At 47.0% G+C, this 20,905-nt stretch overlaps 1 protein-coding gene across 1 annotated transcript in view; it reads right to left on the bottom strand.

Moving 5' to 3' along the window:
• Positions 1-20,905, bottom strand: part of EXT2 (exostosin glycosyltransferase 2) — a 163,659-nt gene that overhangs the window by 4,903 nt on the left and 137,851 nt on the right. The window contains exons 10-12 of the mRNA XM_006157755.2: positions 11,004-11,147; positions 4,947-5,075; positions 2,853-2,935 (exon numbers count right to left, since the gene is read on the bottom strand). Of these exons, the coding sequence (XP_006157817.1) occupies positions 2,853-2,935; positions 4,947-5,075; positions 11,004-11,147 (356 nt within the window). The remainder of the gene's footprint in view (positions 1-2,852; positions 2,936-4,946; positions 5,076-11,003; positions 11,148-20,905) is intronic.

The raw sequence follows: 20,905 nt of genomic DNA, 5'->3' as shown, positions 1-20,905 counted from the left end.
GCATTCCTGGCCTGCACGTCCTTTGCTCCTCCCCAGCTCCGGGGCATGGTGAGTCCTGACTTCCTCCTGGTGCTCCCCAACTGCTTCTCTGTTTCTAGTTACCCTGTCTCCTAAAGGTCTGAGTTTGGCTTCTTTTCAGTCTGCTGTGTTCTCTGGGCCGTTTACGCCCAAGTACCTATCTTGGTTTTCAGCCTCTTTCTGAAGTTCCAGGTCTGTATTCCCAACTGCCTGCTTATCTACCTCTGCACATAGAGGGCAAGACCCCCGATCACCTGCTCACCATTCTCCAACCTCCTCCTGTCAACGGCACAACTATTCGCCCCAGCCCCCGCCCCGGTCGGTGTCTCCTCTTAACTAGATTATGCCCAGTGTTAATGGAACCACCCTCTCTGGGGCTCAGAACCCCAGTAATCTCTCAAAGACTCCCCCGGGACCTCCCCATGTCCCTCCATGTAGACACCAAGTTCTGGTACATCTTCCCTTGGGCAACGATCTCTTGCAATTCAATTTGTTCCATCCTCTCACATCCAGGTTGGTTCTGTGTTTCTGACGGTCTTCTTTGTCCAGTCTCTGCAGCCTTCATCTCATTTTATGTACTTCTGAATTAATCTCAAAGCAACACTTTGATCAAGTTAGTCCCCTGCTCAGAAACGCTCCACGACTCACCAGAGCCTGAAGGACACATTCTAAGCCCCTTAGCTGGGGATCCAGGGCCCACCACAGTCTGTACCCACAGGCCAGGGTTCGATGCTCTGGCCAAAGTGGACCTCTCCCTGCCTGCCACACAAACCTTGGACTTGCTGACCAGGCACCTGTGGCCACCCAGGTCCCCTGCCTAAGGTCTCCCCTTCCTGCTCAGTTTCACTGGTTGGGGTCCTTGTGATCCCTGAAGGCTCCCTTCAAGGGTCAACACTTTTTCTGTTGTCTTTTAAGGTTTTTGCTATAGGGTATGTGTGCTCACCAGAGAGACAATGAGAGGGAAAGCGAGAAATCGCCCCCAGGAAAAATAAACATGCAGCAATCCCTTCTCCTCAGAATTTTGGGCACATACACATCTGTACCCAGCATGAGTTGTAAGCAGCCAGGTCTGAGACTCAAACTGTGGTCCACCATGTCTTAATTACTATGCCACCTGCTGGCCTTATAGGAGTATTCTTAATAATTAACCTAGCAAAAAGTTTATGTCCTCTGGTCAATAACACTCCGAGCCTCCCTCAGGGCAGTCATTTAGGTAGTTTTGGATATAGATAGAGCTATCAAAATATTACAATTTCATATGTGTGTAGGGTGGAAACGTGAGTCTGTGTGCCTGTGTTGTTCTGGATAATCACAAACTCTGATGTAATCAGAGTCAAGCCTAACAACATGCAGCAGTTGCCTATTTGATTTCCAAAAGTCTCTTCCAAAGAGAAAGCCTCCCTGTTGCCATTAGTTACTCTGCTCGGCGTTTAATAAGAGTTCTAGCTAACGTAAATCTCTTCTGCATCTCAGGCCTCTTCATTGATCATGATCTCGGTGGGTCTTGAGAAGAGCCAGTTTAGGTGCAGGGACTTCAAGGCCGTTATCGGGTTGGCTACTCTCCCTACGTTTTCTTCTTTAGACCCCATATCCCTGGCACTTAACCCCAGTCCAGTCAGTAACCACTCAGCTATACGGTGCTATATATTCTCCCTCCCTAAAAGCAGAGGATGGAGAAGCTTTAAATAGCAATTTCATAGAGTCCAACTGAACTAAACTTAGGGTCTTTTCTGAACGAACTACGACAGTTAATGTTACTGCCCTTGACCAGTACTTACGATTACCACTGATAGCTAATTCCCAAACTCAATATATCATTGTACACCAACAGTTGGGAAAAGTCGTGTCGTTTGAGTAAGACATTTATACATAAAAGAGATAAAGCGATTATGTAGAGAAGGGGAAGGAGCAAAGCGTTATAGAAACATTCAGGCCAAGTGAAAAAAACCTTCTAAATCATCCTCTAGACTTGAAGGGTTTTAATACGGGTGCTAGATTTCAGGAATGAATTCTGTGAGCAGATGCATTGAGACCTGTGGAAACCTGAACTCCGAATCTCATTCTAAAAGGCTACGGTAACATTCTCGGCGTGCATTCTGCTCCCTTGACAATACTGCTGCCGGGATGTCAGAGTTTACCGTCTCCTGGAAGGAGCTGCCCTTCGGAGAAATAGGTTTCAGTCCTTTCCAAGATCCGGGACTTGGGGTATCAGTGAGAACTATGAGGTCTAGTCCAAGACTGTAATGGTCTGAAGGGAAGATACACGCCTCTCTCCTTCCATCCTCACCTACAAGGCCTGGGATTCTATTCCAGGCAGAAGTGTGCTTGTCGAATTGAAATAAAGAGAACATTTCAGAGCTGCCCTGCCTGTCTCCTTCTTTGCTTTCGATTTGGTTCTTGGCAGATGTTTTAGAAATGTCAGCAGAGGTTACTTGTCTCTGGTGGGTTAGGTTTAATTCTTTCTAATTAAACTTTCACTATAACATGAAGATATTGCCCTGGAAAACAATCCAGTATTGCCATGGAACTAACTAGTTTCCACTCAGATGACTATAGATGGTTAACTGCTTAGTCCACATGGAGAATCCGGCTTCTGGAGCTTAAGGCCAGCTATATTTTTAAGACCGTTCCAGCCATTACGAATTGAGTGAGTAGCATTCCAAATTAATTCTTTGGGTGACCTGGGCTTGAACTAACCCAATTCCCACAGTGCAAAAGGAGGTGACTATGGCTACCAGCTGCTGTCCTTATATCTCCAGCAAAGTCCCATAAACAGGCCCCAGGCAGGAAATGGGGTCAGAGGCTGGGGCGGACTTGGACGGAGGCTCGCTCACCTCTCCACCATGTGTGTCTGGTCCAGCGAGAGCCCATCGATGGCTGTGCACTCGGGACACTTGAACTTCTTCCGCGGGGTTACCTGCCAGGGAAGCACAGAAACAGACCTGGCTGTCCATGCCGAGGACAGCAAAGCCATGCTGGTGACACCACTCCGCATGCTTCGGTGTGGTAAGCTGAGATGCTTGCTCTCTCCACACACACACATGTGCATGCACAGATGCATGTGTGCACACACACGTACACACACACACGCACACCTCTCGCTATTCCTCCATTTGATTCTGTCTGGCTCAGCCAACAGCAGAACTCACAAGGGCCCAATAAAAAAGGCTTGGAGGGCTTTTGCCTTCTGTAACTGGAAAGAAGTGGTGATGACAAGCTCCTTAATTCCTGTTTAATGACTGTTTTCTCACTGCCAAGGTCCTTGTATAAACACCATTTGTTCTTGCAGCCATAAGGGCGATGAAATACAGCTTCCCATAACTTTCACCGTAACCTTAGTTCCAACAGGCATTCCTTCTCCTCCTCCAGCTAATGGCAAATGCAAGGAGCGAGCCCATGCTCCTGAAGACACCAGGGTATTTTGCAATTCCCTTGAATCAGGAAAAAAAAAAAAAAAAAAAAAAAGCCAATGGTTTCTCACCTCTGAATCTTTTCTTTGACTTTCTTCTACTCTCCCAAGCTTTAAGCTTCTAGGGACCTTTTTGCCAAGCTCAGGAGGTGGTTGTCCTAGCCTGGTGCAGATGAAAAGTGGGATGGGAGGGAGAGAAAGCTCGAGAACTAAGGCACGGCGAAGGGGCACCGAGACGCTGGCGGTTACTGTCCGGGGGGAGCAGCCACAGTGCAGAACATGCTGAAGCACGATGGAAAGCTCATTCGGGAATGGGGCTGGGTGGGTGGACTGGGGGTCCTGGAAACAGCTCTCACCATTCTTTGATTGTCCTCACAGTCAGCTGTTCATTGAGTTACTTAGATAGCTGGGGATAAGGCTGGGTTTGGTTTGTACAAAGAGTGAAGCTTTTCCTCTTTCCTAGTCACTCTGGTCTAATCTGGCTTCTCTCAGTTAATAGCACGAAGAACCAGTGGTGACCTGCTTCTAGCACAGGCTGCCCTAGGAATCTGGTCTTTCTAGGCAGAGTCCTGGGAGAATCTGGTATTGCTCTTTTACACACATGAGACTCTAATTAAAAGGAAAAAAGGCTAAGATGATTCTATTCAGATAAAAGAAAAAAAGGGCACATCCTCTATGCGTCTAGGGATCTGATTTGACCACAGTCTAAACAGCAAGCATATCTCAGAATGCAAAAACCTCCTATAGGACCTTCATGCACGCTCAGCTTTTAGTGATACGGGAAAAGTACTTCTGAAAACGTGATCCTGCGGCAGCCCTGGGCACAGCAGTTAAGTGCTGTGCATGGAACGCTGCATCCGGCAGGGCCAACTATAGTTCAAGTCCTGGCCCATGTCTTGAGGGACATGCTGAGCACATGTGTGTGCATGCCTGGAATCCTGATGGGATGGAGAAGGGGACACTGTGGTGTAACCACGCCCTGTGGGGGGGGGGTGCTTGCTCTCTCTCTCCCTCTCTCTCTCTCTCTCTGGTGAGTGCACACACCCTCTGGCAATCTGATAACTTGGTAATCAATATTAGAAAACAACGTTCAGGACAACTACAGTTACATACTTGTACAAAGTACACTGTCTTCTCAACATCTACTTAAAAACTACTTTCAGGGAAAATTTTAACTGCATTTTTTAGCTAGCAGAACTAGATTCCACATCAGTGCTGAAAACGAAATGAAATTTTCATCGTAAGATATGATTTATAGATTAACCATTATTGCCTTTAACTCTGACATTAAAGGTTAAAAACTGTGACTAATAAAGTTATACGAAAAAGAGAACAGGTTTAAATCATCAAAATCGAGCTTCAGTTTCCCAAGGTGACAGTGGCAAGTCCAGGACCTTAAGCTAAAAGAGAGCTTGAAGGTCACCAGGTCCAACACATCATTAACAGCTGCAAGGACTCCTCGGGCTCTAAAACACAGCCTTGCCCAAGGACACGAAGCCAGAGCGGCAGGGCCTCCTACCTTGATGACGGCCTTCCCGGTGACATTAGCCACCAGGAAATTCATGGCGATGTCCTCACAGTTCATGTGAGCGTCCACCCAGTTCTTGATGTCCCCAGGCATCTTGTAGGTATACAGGTAATTAAAATACTGTTGACGAGATGAAAAGGAGCATTATTCAAGTAGCGGTTCCCTTTAGCGGATACCAGGGAGCAACTCAGTCACGGCACGAGGACCGGTTTTCTCTCGGGAGATTGGTCACGAGGCTGCACTCAGAGAAAGAGCTTTTGCTCCTTTTGGAAGGAGTGGGGTGCTTTTGGCCAGCTGACCAAGCACCCTTAATGTGGTCATTCTTTTGTGAAGGTGGGTTCTTTGTTCTTTTTAAACTGGAACAAAAATGAGGTGGCTCTGAAACTACCATAACCTACATGCATGAAATAGTGTAGAAATTAATGGGTCAAAGAACAACAACAAAAAATGTAAACAGCCTACCAGAAGTCCCAAGAACTACGGGGTCATCGGAAAAGTCATGATGTATTTTTTCTATGTTTTCCTCTACAAAAATGTGTCATGACTTTTCCCGACGACCCAATATACACCTTGGTTTTTGTTTTGGTTTTTCTAAGAACAAAGACTATTTTGGCTCTAAGGCACTGAAACACATGAAGCTAACAACGCTGAGGTGGCCACGAGCAACTGAGGTAAATATATATGCTGGTTTCCATGAGCTGTGCTGAGTTGAACAGATCTTTCTCCTGCCAGTTCCTTACACTAATGCTGAAAACAGACAAGTGACTACTGCTAAACTGAACTGTATCCTCCCAGGGAGTACTCGATCACCAGACTGAATATTCTGAAGTCAAATGTATTTTCTCCAATATTTCCCTAAAAAAAAAGTCAAAAACATGAAATAATGGTTCTCAGAAGATGGAAGGAAGTACAAAAAGACTCACACATATACAAAAGGAATTCCAACCTCGTTAGTAATCAAATCAAAGTTAAAACAGTAAGATTCCATTTTACTAATCAAAATAACTAATTTTGGGTTGGACCTGTGACCTACTGGTTAAAGGAGCTGGATCCCACATGGCTGACCACATGGTTTGAGTTCCTGCCTAGGCAGCTTGAAAAACAGACCAGGTGCATGTGTGTGTGCCCTGAATCTCAACAGGATGAAAAAATGAAGAAGAAATTATCGTAGTGTGATGACCACACCCCAATGGGAGTTCCTTTCTGCCTCTCTCTCTCTCTCTCTCTCTCTCTCTCTCTCATTAGCACAATTAAAACAACAATAACAAAAACCTAAGTTTATTTTTTTAACATATTTTATGCCAAGACAGAGTATGCTAAGACAGTTTTGTATTTTGCTTGTAAGAGTATAAATTGTCCCAAACGATAATGAAACTAATAGACAAATACTTACATGCATATACATATATATGTGTATAATAATAGATTTCTAGAAATAGACTATTAAATAAATGGGAAAGACCATTTTGGGCTTCAAGGTAATAATTCATTGTGTAGGAATCTATCATAATAGTTGCTATGGTTTGAATGTGATCCCCAAATGCATATATTGAAATTTGCTATTTCTTTCTCCAATTGCTAGATGGTGTGTACTGGCCCCAGAGAGAGATAGAGAGATAGAGGTAGAGAGAGAGAGAGAGAGAGAGGGAGAAAGCACCTCCCAAGGGGGCATGGTCATGCTGCAATCCCTTCTCCTTCATCTCTCCATCCTGTTGGGATTTGGGGCACACACACACTTGTGCCTGGAATGTTTTTTAAGGCAAAGGAGATGGGATTTGAACTGAGTTGGCCATGTGCTATCAGACTTCCATTAAGCACTAGGCTATTGTGTTGGCCCTGTGTGTTGAAATTTGGTTGTGACAGTATTGAGAGGGTGGAAACCTAATCTGACTGTGGGATTAAGAAGTGGAGTCTTTCAGAGGTCATTAGGATTAGATAAAGCCCTTGGGGTAGGGCTCCCATGATTGAAAACTATGGGTTTATAAGGAGAGGAAGCAAAACCAGAGTAGAGAGACAGAGTAGAGAGGCACAAACTCTTACTCTTTCACCATGTGATGTCCTGTGCCATCTTGAGAATCTGGAAGGGGTCCCCACCGACAAAAGACACTTCCTAGATGCAACTCCTTGACCTCGGACCTCCAAAACCATGAGCTGAATACACCCTTACTTCAGATTTATAAAGATAAATGACACAGTCTGGGTATTTAGTTAGTAAGCAACAGAAAGTGGATGGAAGCAGAAAAATTAGTACTTTGAAGTGGGGCTGTTGTTCAGAATGAACACCAGAAAATGTAGAGGTGGCTCTGGAACTGGAGGAGTTTGAAGAAGCAGGGTAGGAAAAATCTAGATTCTGGCGAGGGCTCAGAAGATAAGACTAGAGAAAATTTGAACTTCTTAGGGATTGGTTAAATTATCATGATCTAAATGCTGTAGAAACATGAACAGTGGATCCAGCATTTGGTATGGTAGTTAAGGCTCTACACTCCCACATGGCTGACCGTGATTTGAGTCCTAGACCCAGCAGCTTGAAAATCATGCTGGGTGTGTGTGCGTGCATGCCCAGAATCTCAAGAAGAGAATGGAGAAGAAGGGATTGCAGTATGGCCATCCCTCTGGGGAGTGATTTTTCACTTTCCCTCTTTCTGTCTGTCTCTCTTCTCCACTGAGCACAGGTGTCCTATGTCCTATGACAAAACAAAACAAAAACAAAAACAAAAAAAAAAACAAATAAAAAACAAACTAAAACTAAAAACAAAACACCTTTAAAAAAGTAAAAAAAAGAAAAAAGGATAGTAAGGGTTATTCTGAAGAGGTCTTAACTTATTGAACACTGGAGAAAGGTCATCCTTGCTACACTGATTGAAAAAATTGGCTGCACTGTGTTCATATCCTAAACCTTTGTGGAATGCAAATTAATTAAATGTCCAGAGCAAGTGCGTGTTTACCAGAGACACACAGAAAGACATGTTTCTCATACTGCAATTAGCCATGTGGGATCCAGTTCCCTTAACAAGTAGGCCAAGGGACCAACTTAGAAGGCTAGATTTAAAAGTTATAAATATCAGGCAAAATTAAGTTCTAAGCAAAATATAATAGCTGTATGGTTACTTTTAACAGCATAGAGTGAAATGAGAGAGTGAAGAGATGACTTCAAGATAGAATTTTTAATAGAAAGGGAAGCAGAGATGAAAGATTTGGAAAATTTGCAGCCTTGGCCATGTGACAGAGGATGAAAGAGTATTTTCAGGACAGAAAAACGAAGATGTAGCCCAGAGACCAGTTACTGAAAAAGATTAGCAAGAATTAATGACAGCAAGTTACTAATTATTGAAACAATGCAGAAAGGCCCTGAGGGCATCTCAGAAATCTTTAGGACTAGCCCTCCTATCACAGGCCTAGAGGTGTAGGAGAGCAGAATAGTTTCAGGGGATGGCCCAGGGTGGGCTTGCTGCCCTGTACTGTCTCAAGACTAAAACTCTGCATCCCCCATTTCCCTACGCAGTACTCTTTGGCCCCTGCTGTGACTCAAGTGACCGTAGGTGTGTCTCAACCCAATGTTAAGGCTACTGTTCCAGCCACTGCTCTAAAATATGCAAATGTCAGTACTTAGTGACATACATGTGGAGGTTATTCTGCAGTGCACAGAATGCCATAGCTATGAAGGCACAGAGTTTTCCACCAAGATTTCAAAGAATACATTGACTTGTCTCAGGCCTGGTGTCACTGCAAGGAACCCCAACTAGGGCAATACCACCCAAAAATGTAGGGCTAAAGCTGCCATAGACTGTCCCCAACAAGACAATAACTAGCAAAGCCCCAGGTGCAAGAACCCTTAAGACCGTGGAATAGCAGAGTTACCACCTTGCAATGCCAGCCTCAGAGAGCTGCAAGCACAAGACTGCGAGCTAGGAGAGCTAAACTGTGGATTGAGTTCCGCAAAGCCTAAGGGGCAGGACTGTCTCATGCTTTGAGGGCTCAAACCTTAGCATGTGTCCAGGAGGTAGCACATGGAGTAGAAGATTATCCTTGAGCTTTAAGATTTAATATCTGTCCTCTTGAGGTAGACTTTATTGCGGTCTGCAATATCTTTCTTCTTGTGAAATGAGAATGTCTACCCTATGACTATCCTGCCACTGTATTTTGGAAGCATGTAATTTGTTTTGATTCACATGCTTACAGCTGGACTTTGGACTTCTGAGTTGGTTTTGGAATAAGTTAAGACTGTGGAAGCACCATGGTGAAATAGATATATTCTGTATGCAAGAAGGATATGAATTTGGGGGTTGCGGTAGGAAGCTATGATTTAGTGTGTCCACCCCCAAAATTCATGTGTTTAAATTTGTTGATGACATGGGCCAGCAGGTGGCGTGGTAGTTAATCATGCTGGACTCCCCAGTGGTCGACTGTGGTTTGAATCCTGGACCTCATGGCTTGCTTCCTCTCTCTCTTTTACTCTCATTCTTACTCTCACTCTATCCCTCTCTGGTCAAATTAAAAATAAGTAAATAAATAAAGTTAAATGAAAAGGTTTCTAAAAAAAAAAACTATCTAAAGAAAAAAGGAAATTTGTTCATGATGGTAAGAGAGTAGAAACTTAATTAGATTGTGGAATTAAGAAATGAAGTCTTTAGGGTAACGTCAGCAGGGTGGGACTCCATGATTGCATACTGGTGGGATTATAAGAGAGGAAGAGAGACTAGAGCCGACACAGACAAGGACACAAACTCTCACTCTATTGCCACATGATGCCCTGCAGCACCTTGGGACTGTGCAGGGACACCCTACCAACAGGAAGACCTTCACCTGATGTGGTTCCTCGACCTTGGATCTCCAGAACCTGAGCTGAATAAACCTTTATTCTTTAAGACTTACCTAGTCCATAGTATTCTGTTATTAAGTGACAGAAAACAGTCTAAATCAATGGTCATGAGTACAAACAGCTATGCAAATGGTGACTCGTGAAGTATTCGATATTAAGCATTATCTAAAATAGCACAAAATTAGAAACCTAAATTTTCAAGGACAGTGAAATAGTTATACATGACTTACAGAACATTAATACAGTGATCTATGAACAACTATGCTAAGTAGCTGTTTGTAAAGAAACTTTAATGACATGAGAAAGTACTCGCAATATAACTTATGAAAAAAATAGGCTAAATGAGAAAGAATACTTGCAACTGTCTGTAACGTGTAAGCAAATAATAAAATGCAAGTTGGAAAAGGCAAATAATAATAATGGCTATCCCTAAGTGATAGGATTACAAGTTATGTTCCTTCTTCGATTTATTGTTCTGAATTTTCCTATTTTCTAGTATGAGCATGGATTACACCAATAATTAGAAAAACTAACTTTAGGCCAGCCTTGTAGCCTACTGGTTAAAGGAGCCAGATCCCACATGACTGACTGACTGAATCTCAGCACTGGCAGCCTGAAAAACGCACTGGGTGCATCTGCCTGAGTGCTCAGAATCCTGACAAGATGGAGAGGTGAGGCGGGGGGGATTGCAGTGTGATCACACCCCATTGTTGGGGGATGCTTTCTCCCCTTCCCTGTCTCTTTCTGTCTCTCCATCTCTCTCTGGCAAGTGCATGTGCACCCTCTGCCAATTAAAAAAAATATTATTTGGGGGACCAGCAGATAGCATAATGGTTACATTGCTGGACTCCCACATGGCTGGCCATGGTTCGAGGCCTTGACCTGGCAGCTTAAAACTCACATCAGGCGTGTGTATGTGTGTGTGCGTGCCCAAAATCCTGAGAGGAGAGCGGAGGAGGAGGGATTGTGGGGTGGCCATTCCCCCAGGGGGGTGATTTCTCACTTTCCATCTCTTTGGCAAGTGCATACAGCCTATAGCAAAAATCTCTCTCTAAAAAAATTATTTTACAGGAATATCATAAAACATGCTTTTCTAGGACCTCGGGGTAGACCATTTTCCCTAGATCTAGCAGCAGACATGGATAATTAAAGCAGGCCAAATAAAATGTATATCACACTCTGTTTAGCCAACCAAGACCCATCTGTCCCAAGCACACTGCTCCCCTTACCTTGTGATAAAAAGCTGCCCCTGTGAGCACCATGGACACCTCGTTGGTCCACTCAGACTCATACTTCCACTTACTCATCTCATGGTCCCAGAGATGCAGGCGGCCCGGGTAACCCACCAATCGGTCAGGAAACTCCCGCCAGACCTAAGGACAGAAGCACATCACCAGTCAGTTCTCGGTGAGACAAAACCAAGCCCAAGGCTGAGTTACCCAATAGGTATCAACACACTCCATGTGTTCACGTCTTTACAAACCAAAAGGTTCTGGTGGGTTTCCGAGGTCGTTCAGTTGAACAAGTGCTAGTCATGGGCCAATATTCAAAGCCAGACACAGCTTCTGATTTCCTCCAGGACATCTTGTGCACACTTGGCTGGCTCCTTCTCACCAGGAAGCTCTCTGCTTGAATGTCTACCACGTGGAGAACCTTCTGAGACCTTCTTCTCTAAGAAAAACACCACCGCCAACCAGCCACTCAGCATTGCCTCTTAACTCTATGCTTTTCTTTACCAAGCTTTCACTTTTTTTTTTTTGAGAATTTTTATTTATTTATTTATTTTTGCTATAGGGCACGTGCACTCGCCAGACAGAGAGAGACAGAGAGACAGAAAGCGAGAAATCACCCCCCAGGGGGGATGGCCACGCCACAATCCCTTCTTCTCCATTCTCCTCTCGGGATCTTGGGCACGCACACACACACACACGGCGTGAGTTTAAGCCACCGGGTCCAGGATTCGAATCGCGGTCGACTACGTGGGAGTCCAGCGGCATAGCCATTACGCTAACTGCTGGTCCCTCCAAGCTTTCGCTTTTTACAGTTATTTCAATTATTTATTGCTTACTTACTTGTTATCTATTTTCCTCCTGGAAAACAGACTTGAAGAGGACAGAGACAGTCTTGTTCGCAGTAGTATCCCAAGCACAAAGAGTGGTTGGCATGGGACAGCACTCCATGCACGCTTGTCAAGCATGTCACTGGGCAGATCTCAGCAGGTGAAAAGCTGAGTGTGAAGGGAGGGGACCAATGAGCCTTCTCTGTTCTTCCCAGCAAGAACTAGTCCACGCCTTAACTCAGGAAGGAAGCCTGCAGCAGCCCTGATCGACATTCCCACCAGCAATGGCGTGCCACCCTCTGTGTGTGAGGAGCACGGCAGTAACTCCCCACCAGTAAAGCACATGTTTTAAATCGCTTTTCCAGAAGCGGGTCGAGGGATATGTGCTGAGTCATTACCCTGTCTTGCCCAGTCCTCCTTGTGATCATCTCAATGCTTTTATGGGATGTCTAACCTGAGTCCTCGGTGTGGTCTGGGGTTATAAAAAGAGCTTTCCTTTCTGTGAAACCAGCGTACCTAACAGGACTCTCAAACCCACAACCTTGGCCTCATTAACACCATGTTGTAACCAACAGCTAATCGGCCACAGGCAGTGTCATAAGAGCTGCAGACAAACGAGCCCATGTCAGACACTTCCTCAGCTGTGCGCGGCTCGGGGCTGCCTGGCTGCTCTGGGCTGTGTGTTTCAGCAGATGAAAATAATGTGAGTCTGCGACAGGCCGCGGAGCTGGAGCAGAGCACGGTACGTGAGCCGCCACTTCTGTTTGGTTTGTGGGCCTGGGCAGGCTCCACGAAACGCATGGCCAGCTTCCTTTTCCCAACACCAAGCACCTGCCCTTTCAAGTCACACCAAGGCCACAACCACTGATTCGCCTCGATGGCATGAAAGGGACCCCTGGATGCCCCCAAGCACACGAAAGAAGATACCAGCGATGGCGAGGTGGAGGGCGATGGGTGGGGTGTGGAAGGGGGGTTTCCATGCACTCGGCACTCCTGCTGGAGATGGAAGCTGTTTTCTCCCCGGCCGGTGGAGAGCACCCAGCTCTGAACTCCATGCAGGAGAGGTCCAAGTCACTTCACCAAGGGTTCTTTATTAGGTCTTTGTGTGGAGCCCAAACAATACTCGGGTCAAGTGCTGTCAAGATCGCAGTCCTCTCACTGTCAGCCAAAGCCGCTTATCAGACGCCTCTCCAGAAGGCCTCCACTCTGTGATGCTGGCTCCAGGGAGCTCAACGACACTGCTGTGTAAGGCAGCGGGGTGCCCTGAGCTGCAGACTCCTCCGGAGCCCCCGGTGAGCGCCGCTCCTCACGCAGGGGCCCCTCTGCCCTTGACTTATTCCCAGCAGCTGGATACAATCAAGATACCATCCTTGTCACTTCATCTATAACTCTGCAGCTGACTCTAGGATCAAAACCAAGTGAAACAGAATGGGATGGGCCCTCTCTAATCGAGCCCGAGCGTAGCACGAGGTCGATTATGTACATAGTAAAGCATTTTCCCAGCCCGAAGAGCAAGAACGCCAGCTCTACCCCGCCCCCACGGCTTCCCACCCCCCAACTCTAGCTTTTTCCTTTCTACCTCGGGGAAATGCTCTGGGGCCCGCTTTCTGTCATTATTACCAGATGCCTTCCTATGTGGGGGCGTGGGCATGTGAGCCTTCACATGACATGCCTGCAGCCCTCGCAATAGCACCTCTGCCATTCTGCTCACATCACAGAGCCATTACCGCCGGCCGGTCTGTGCACGGGAGTGCTCATGTCCAGCGTCCTCGTCCGTACTTACGCATATCTTTGAGGACAGATGCCCATCTTCGTTACAATACCCGCGTTGCCGTGGCTGGGGCCTTAGCATGATTTGGACAATCCCTACATTTGGGGCTATTCCACACCACAATTCAAATGGAGACTGTAATAACATAAGACCATGCTTAATATTTTCTTTCCCATTAAGAGAGTGAGAGGAGAAAGAGAGGGAAAGGAAAAGAGACAGGAGTAGACATTTTTCTTCCCGCCCCCTTTTTTTTTAAAAAAAGAGGTTTCTGCCTGAGGGTGCGTGTGCTCACTGGAGAGAGAGACGAGGCAGTGAGAGAGAAAGTGAGAAATCACTCCCCAGTGGAGATGGCCATACTGCAATCCCTTCTCCTCCTGGGATCTTGGGCATGCACGCATATGCATGCACATGAGTTTCAAGCCACCGGGTTCGAGAATCGAACTGCAGTCTGCCACATGGGAGTCCGGTGATATAACCTCTGAGTCATCTGCTGGCCACAGGAATAGGCATTTTTGACAGGGTCTCATCATGCCCCAATCCTCCTGCTGCACTTCCCAACCAGGTAGGAGGAAATCCAGGTGCAGCTGTGCCTGGCATGCTCAGGTTGGCCCAGGAAACGAGCCCGCGCCTCCCATGTGAACTCCAGCCTCCCAAGCAGCGGTGCTGCCTGTGCACTACTGAGACTGGCCTCCATGCTCGTTTTATAATGCTGGTCCTAAACATCTCTTCCCTAACTACGGATGTTTTCTTCTCTAGATCCCCAGCAGATCCACTTGGCTAGATGGCGTCAAGGTTACATCACAGGACTCCTACCTGATTGACCGTGGTTCAACTCCCAGACCCGGTGGCTTAAAACTCACACCAGGCACGTGTATGTGCGTGCCTAAAATCCTGACAGAGAATGGAGGAGAAGGAATTGAGGCATGGCCAATCCCTCTGAGAGACGATTTCTTGCTTTTCGTCTCTCTCTCTCTCTGTGTCTCTCTGTCAAGTGCATGTACCTTATAGCAAAAAAATCTCTCAAAACAAAAACAACTTCCTGAGGTCTTTCATGGCTTCCCATTACTACAGATTCGAGCTAGGATCTTCTACCTTTGTCTCAAAGCCTGAGGGAGGCAACTACCCCACAGAGTGTGCTGGAGGGCATGGTTAAAGCAGTGCTAGGACTAACTCTGCCACTGACAGGTGCAAATGACCTAGCCAAGGTGTCCTGCTTCCCTTCTGCTATCTGCAAAAGGAGGGGTTGGATTACATGACCTGGAGGGTATCTGCAGGGCTAAACTTTCTATCCTCCTCCTCGATAACCTGCTGCGTCAGCTGCAATCTGCTTCAAGCTGGAAGTTTCTAAACGGCATGGCCTGCATCATTTAACTTTAAAATGCCGTACACATATGGGTAGCCAATAAACGTTCCCGAAGAGAGGCTAATGGCTGCATTCGAAGCCAGCCTGGAGAGCGCGTTTTAACTGGGTGTGTGCTAAGCACGGTCAGAGTCAGGAAACGGGCTCGGAGGAGGAGGGGCAGGTGGGACAACAGGTGGTGCCCATCTGGGATGGACGATGAGGAAATCCTGGTCAGCACTGGGGGAAAAGCCCTCTGCAGAGTGGCTGCTTCAGTGACCGCACACCAAGGGCACACGGCCCGGGGGTATCACTACCAGGTGAGAGAGGTCTCACGGATCAGGAGCCAAGAGATGGACCAACAGGGGGAGGGAAGTGGGGAAACGTGAGTCCAAGCTGGGCGATGGCTTCGTCTCTCTCCTTGCACACGTGCCTGAGCTTGGACAGCCCCTCACCATCAATGTGGGACAGAACTCTACAAACCAGCTGGAGCTGTGGTCACGGCCAGGCCAGGTCAGGCCAGGCCAGGCCAGGCAGAGTCGCAAGGAACTCACAGGCAAACACCTCTGAATCCTCACTTTCTCTTCCGGCCCCAGTCGGAGCCGCATGCTGCCCAGATGGGAAAGGGGCAGCTGGCTGGTTTCCAGGCCGGAGCAGGTTTCTGCAGAGAAGCAGCCAAAGGATTCCCTCCTGGCTCTCTGGGAACAAAGCTCACCTTTTAAATGTGGAATTTCCTGAGATGAAGTGGAATGGCCCGGCTGCCTGGCTTCATTTTCGGCACGTGCTTTTACTACACTGGTAGTCAAAGGGTGCTTTGCAGAAGCCCAAGAAGCTTCACTTAGGCTTGGGATACAATTAAATGCTGACACGAGGGGCAGTGGAAAAATACACCACTATTGAAAGGCAATCCTATATGGGAAGGTCCCAGGTTCGTGTCCAGATCCCTGAGTACGCGGCACACGTATGCCCATGATCCAGGGCTGCTGAGGCTGGGGCTGGAGGCTGTGGTGCTAAGACTGCTGGGGGTGGTGTGAGTTCTCTGTCTCTCATTCTTGGAAGAAATGAACTTAAAAATAAAATGCTGACAGCAACACAGCTAGAGTGCCGGAGCCCGAAGGCTGTCACCTCAGGTGCCCGCCGTGGATGGTTCTGACGGATCCCCGCACGAGCTGCAGTCGGTATTGAGACCGACCTGCTGGGTCACTCTGGTGTGCCGGAGGGACATTCTGCTTCAAACCAGCCAAGTGGTAACCCTGTCCCCATAACAGGGACAGGCTCTGGAGTTTGGTGGCATTCCCACTTGCTTCAGTCTGGCTGGAGGTTAGTGCCTTGATTCTGGGAGTTCTCTCTTCAGGCCAAGAGCAGGGAGGAAGGCACAAAGGCAGCTGGGGTTGGCCACGGTGGACGTGGGAGCATGTGCCACTCCATCTTTGATGGTCACCCCTACGAGGAGGACACAACTGAAGATGGAGGCTTCACAGCATCTACCTTGTCCTCGGAGCTGCCCCGTCTCAGTCGAGAGCAAAACCGAGTACCCCTGAGGGTGGTACGGAGCAGACTCAGCCTGGGCAGTCGGAGCTGGTGACTGTCCACGCCATCTCCGTCCTGCAGCCTTCCAGATCATTTAGAAGGCAGAGACCATTTGGCCTGGTCCCCTCGCTGTGCAGACGAGGAAACAGGCCTGGAGAAGAAGGGGCTCTTTGGAGAGGACACTTCAAGCTCAGGCCCAGGTCGGCTCTCACTCCCAGTGTTCTGTCTGGGAAGTCGCGTGAGCTCTCCCTACTCCGATTCTCATCTTCCGCAGCACGGTCCCTCCCCTTAAAACAAAGGCAGATGATGGTGTCTGAGGTCATGCGCAGTGGCAGTGTCTTCAGCTCTACCCTAGGTGCCAGCAGCAGACAAGGAAGAGCCACACGCACCTGTTGAACGACCAGGCTGTGGACAGAACAGGCAGGGGAGAGGAGGCAGGGGAGAGGAGGCAGGGATGCATCAAAACCCTCCACCTCCATCAGCCTTCATCTTCTAAACACTGCAGGCTCCCTGGGAATGTGGTTTCTATTTAGCAAAGAAAGCTGAACGCTCATACCATTAAAAGGTGGAATTCCCATCAGCTGTGCAGCAAACTAGCGGGATTCCACCTGAGACACTGGAGGGCCTACTGGAACCTTGTAATCCACGCGGCTCTGGGGCACAGAAGGAAATGCCAGCAAAAGGCAGCTGAATGAATGATTAAACCTATGACTACTTTCACAAGGCAAGGGGTCTCTTGGAAGATAACAGAAAGAAGGGTGAGACGTGGGTTTGAGGGGATGAGAGGAAGGGGAGGTGGCTCGGGATCAGGTCATGCATTTCCTAATTCTGCGCTCCTTCAGGCCCACTAAACGTGACATCATTTTTATTTCCGTAACCTCAACTCCAGTGCGGATCACACTATTTCTTTTTTTTCTTTTTTCTTTTTTTTTTTTTTTGAGAGGTTTTTGCTATAGGGCGCGTGCGCTCACCAGACAGAGAGAGAAAGAGAGACATAGAGACAGAAAGCGAGAAATCACCCCCAGGGGGGATGGCCACACCACAATCCCTTCTCCTCCATTCTCCTCTTGGGATCTTGGGCACGCACGCACACGCGCCCGGCGTGAGTTTTAAGCCACCGGGCCCGGGACGCGAACAGCGGTCGACTACGTGGGAGTCCAGTGACATAGCCATTACGCTAACTGCTGGTTCCCTGAATCATACTATTTCTAAGACTGGTCTCAGGTGACTGTTTAAAGAAGCTGAAAGAACAACACTGGTCACACCCAGTTATTCTCTCTAAATCCTACAGAATGAGTGGAAGCAGAGACTTAGTTTTTTACACACACGCACACACACACACAAACACTATTGAGACTTCAAAATTTCAAGTTAATTTTAGTGAGGCTCCATTGAAATGACACAGGATCAAAGATCTTAGCTCGGTTCCATGAGGAAGAAATACACGCTCTCAGGCGGCCGCTCTGGTGACCTCTCACCTGCCGTCACGCCTGCCTCTGCCAGCTGGCCACACCCCTTTGTGTGGTTTCTGCTGGGCGAAGGTGGGAAATGGCGCTGGCCACAAACTCTGTAACCCCGGCAGGTTCAAAGCATAAGTCTGGTGCTCAGATAATGACTGAATAGTCCATTCGTCCCAGTGCCCTGGTGTGTGTGCCGAAGCGCTATCATCTCTTGGTAGAAAACCAAACAGGAGAGTGACTCTGAATTATTTACGTTCATATCCCATCTCTTTCCAAATACTGACCTGACATGGCTTCCAATAAAAGGCAAAACCAGACAAAAGCCTAAACTGTCATACAGACGATGTCCTCAACAACATTTATTTAAAAAGAACCAGAGATGATCTATCTATTTAAAAATATTACTCCTGTTAGCAAGTTCTGAAGAGGCAACTCAACAGAAAGCTACAGTCATGCATGTTGAGGGATGCACACATTTGAGTGTTCTTTATTTACTCACTCATATATTTGACTCACAGATACTCACCAAGCTCTTATTATTTTTCTTTTCCTTTTTTTTCCCTGAGGGTGGGTGGGGGCAGGGAGGGGGTGTTTTGCCATAGAGCGCATGCAGTTGCCAGAGAGAGACAGAAGGGAAGTGAGAAATCCCCCCCCCCCCCGGGGGAATGGCCATACCACAATCCCTCCTCCTCCACTCTCCTCTTGGAATTTTGGGCACGGACACATACACACCTGCTGTGACTTCCAAGCCCCCAGGTCCAGGACTCACCCGCGGTCGGCACGTGAGAGTCCCAGCGCCTTAACCACCATGCCACCTGCCGTCCCAGAGCTCTCACTGTTCTATAAATTGACCATTATATTTGGACAGTTGAGATTCACATGCAACTGTCGGAAACAACGCAGTGACCCTGTGCGCCCTGTACTCAGTCCTCCATCCACAATGGCAACGCTACACGTACTGCCATTGCTACGTGAAGGTACAGGCATTCCCATCACACGGGGCCCTCCTGTTGATCTTTGAAGACACGACTGCCCCTCTTTCCATCCTTGGCTCCTGGCAACCACTATCTGTTCTTTATGTCTGTAATTGATCATTTTGAGGAGGTTACATAATGAAATCACATAGACCTTTGGGGACTGGCTTTTTGCATTCAGCATAATTCCCTGCTGTTGTATGTATCAACAGTCTCCTCCTTTTACCTGCTTAACATAATTTTTTTCTGCTGAACAGTATTCCATGGTGTGCATGTAGCACAGCTTGTCTAAGCACTCAGCCAGGGAAGGGCATCTGGGCCAACTCCAGCTCTTGCTTATTACAAGTAAAGGGCTGCATTCATACAGAGGTTTCCGTGTGAACATAAATTTTCGTTTCTCTGGGAAGAAAGCCCAAGAACGAAATTTTGGGGTCTTATGGTAGTTGCATGCTTGATTTTATAAAAAGAAAACATCAAAACTTTTCCAGAGTGGCTGTAACATGTCACATTCCCCAGAGCAATGTGTGAGGGGTTTGGCTTTTCTGCATCCTCACCAGTGTCTGATCCTGTCACTGTTTTTTTCTTTGTATTATTTTGGCTGTTCTGATAGGTATGCAACAAATCCCATCGAGGTTTTATTTTGCATTTCCTTAATGGTGAACGGTGCTGAACATTTTCCATGTGCTTATCTTCCTCTTCAGTGAAGTCTATTCTTATCCTTCACCCACTTTCTACTAGGATTATTCATTTCTTTTTCTTTTTCTTTGGGGGGAGGTGCCTTAGGGCATGTACACTCACTGGAGAGACACAGAGAAAGTGAGAGGGAAAGTGAGAAATCACCCCTTAGGTGGGATGGCCATGCCACAATCCCTTTTCCGTTTTCCTCCTGGGATCTTGGGCACACAGGCACATGTGCCTAGTGTGAACTTCAAGCCGTCAGGTCTGGGACTCGAACTGCGGTTGGCCATGTGGAAATCTAACGATGTAATCACCACACCATCTGCTGGCCTCAAAGATGATTCATTTCTTTTCTTTCCTTTGAGAGAGAATTTTTGCAATAGGGCATGTGTACTCACCAAAGAGACAGACAGAAAGCGAAAAATCACCCCTGCAATAGCCAAATCACAATCCCTTCTCCTCCATTCTCTTCTCGGGATTTTGGGCACACGTGCACACGGACCCGGTGTGAGTTTTAAGCCACAGGATCCAGGTACTTGAACTGCGTGGATTATGTGGGAGTCCAACAACGCAGCCATTACGCCATCTGCTGGTCCTGGATCGTTCATTTCTCAGTGGTTGAGTTTTGAGAATTCTTTATATATTCTAGGTGTTTAGCTCTTCATTTGATGTATGGTTTTCAAATATTTTCTCCTAGTCCATAGTGTGTCTTTTCATCCCTTTTTCAAGCTCTTTTGCAGAGTAAAAAAAAAAGTTATACATGTTGATGAGGTTCCAACTGATCCATTTGTTTTTTTTTAATGAATAGTGCTTTTGGTATCAAGTCTCAGAACTCTCTGTCTAGTCCTGGATCCTGATGATTTGCTCTATAAAATTTTCCTAAAAGTTTTTTTTTTTTTTTTAAAGGTTTTTGCCATAGGCACATGAGTTTACCAGAGACAGACAGTGAGAGGGAAAGCAAGAAACCACCCCCGAGAGGGGACGGCCACACCACGCCACAATCCCTCTCCTCCATTCTCCTCCTAAGATTGTGGGCATGCACACACATGCACCTGGTACGATGTTCAAGCTGCCAGATCTGGGACTCGAACTGCAGTCAGCCATGTGGGAGCCTAGTGCTGTAACCACTATGCTACCCGCTGGCCCCAAATGCTGCATGGTTTTATGTTTTACATTTAAGTCAGTGAGTCACTTTATTTTCTATATAAGGTATGAGGTTTGGGTCAAGTTTAAATTTTCACATGTGGATGTCCAGTTATTCAGCACTATTCATTGAAAGGCTATCCTTCCTTCACTGAATTGCATTTGTACATGTTGTCA

This window comes from Tupaia chinensis, unplaced genomic scaffold (assembly GCF_000334495.1).
Source record: "Tupaia chinensis unplaced genomic scaffold, TupChi_1.0 Scaffold000561_1, whole genome shotgun sequence".
In the NCBI taxonomy this organism is placed as follows: domain Eukaryota; kingdom Metazoa; phylum Chordata; class Mammalia; order Scandentia; family Tupaiidae; genus Tupaia; species Tupaia belangeri.
The sequence above is the reverse complement of the archived record's forward strand: the minus strand, read 5'-3'. Positions and strand labels throughout refer to the sequence as shown.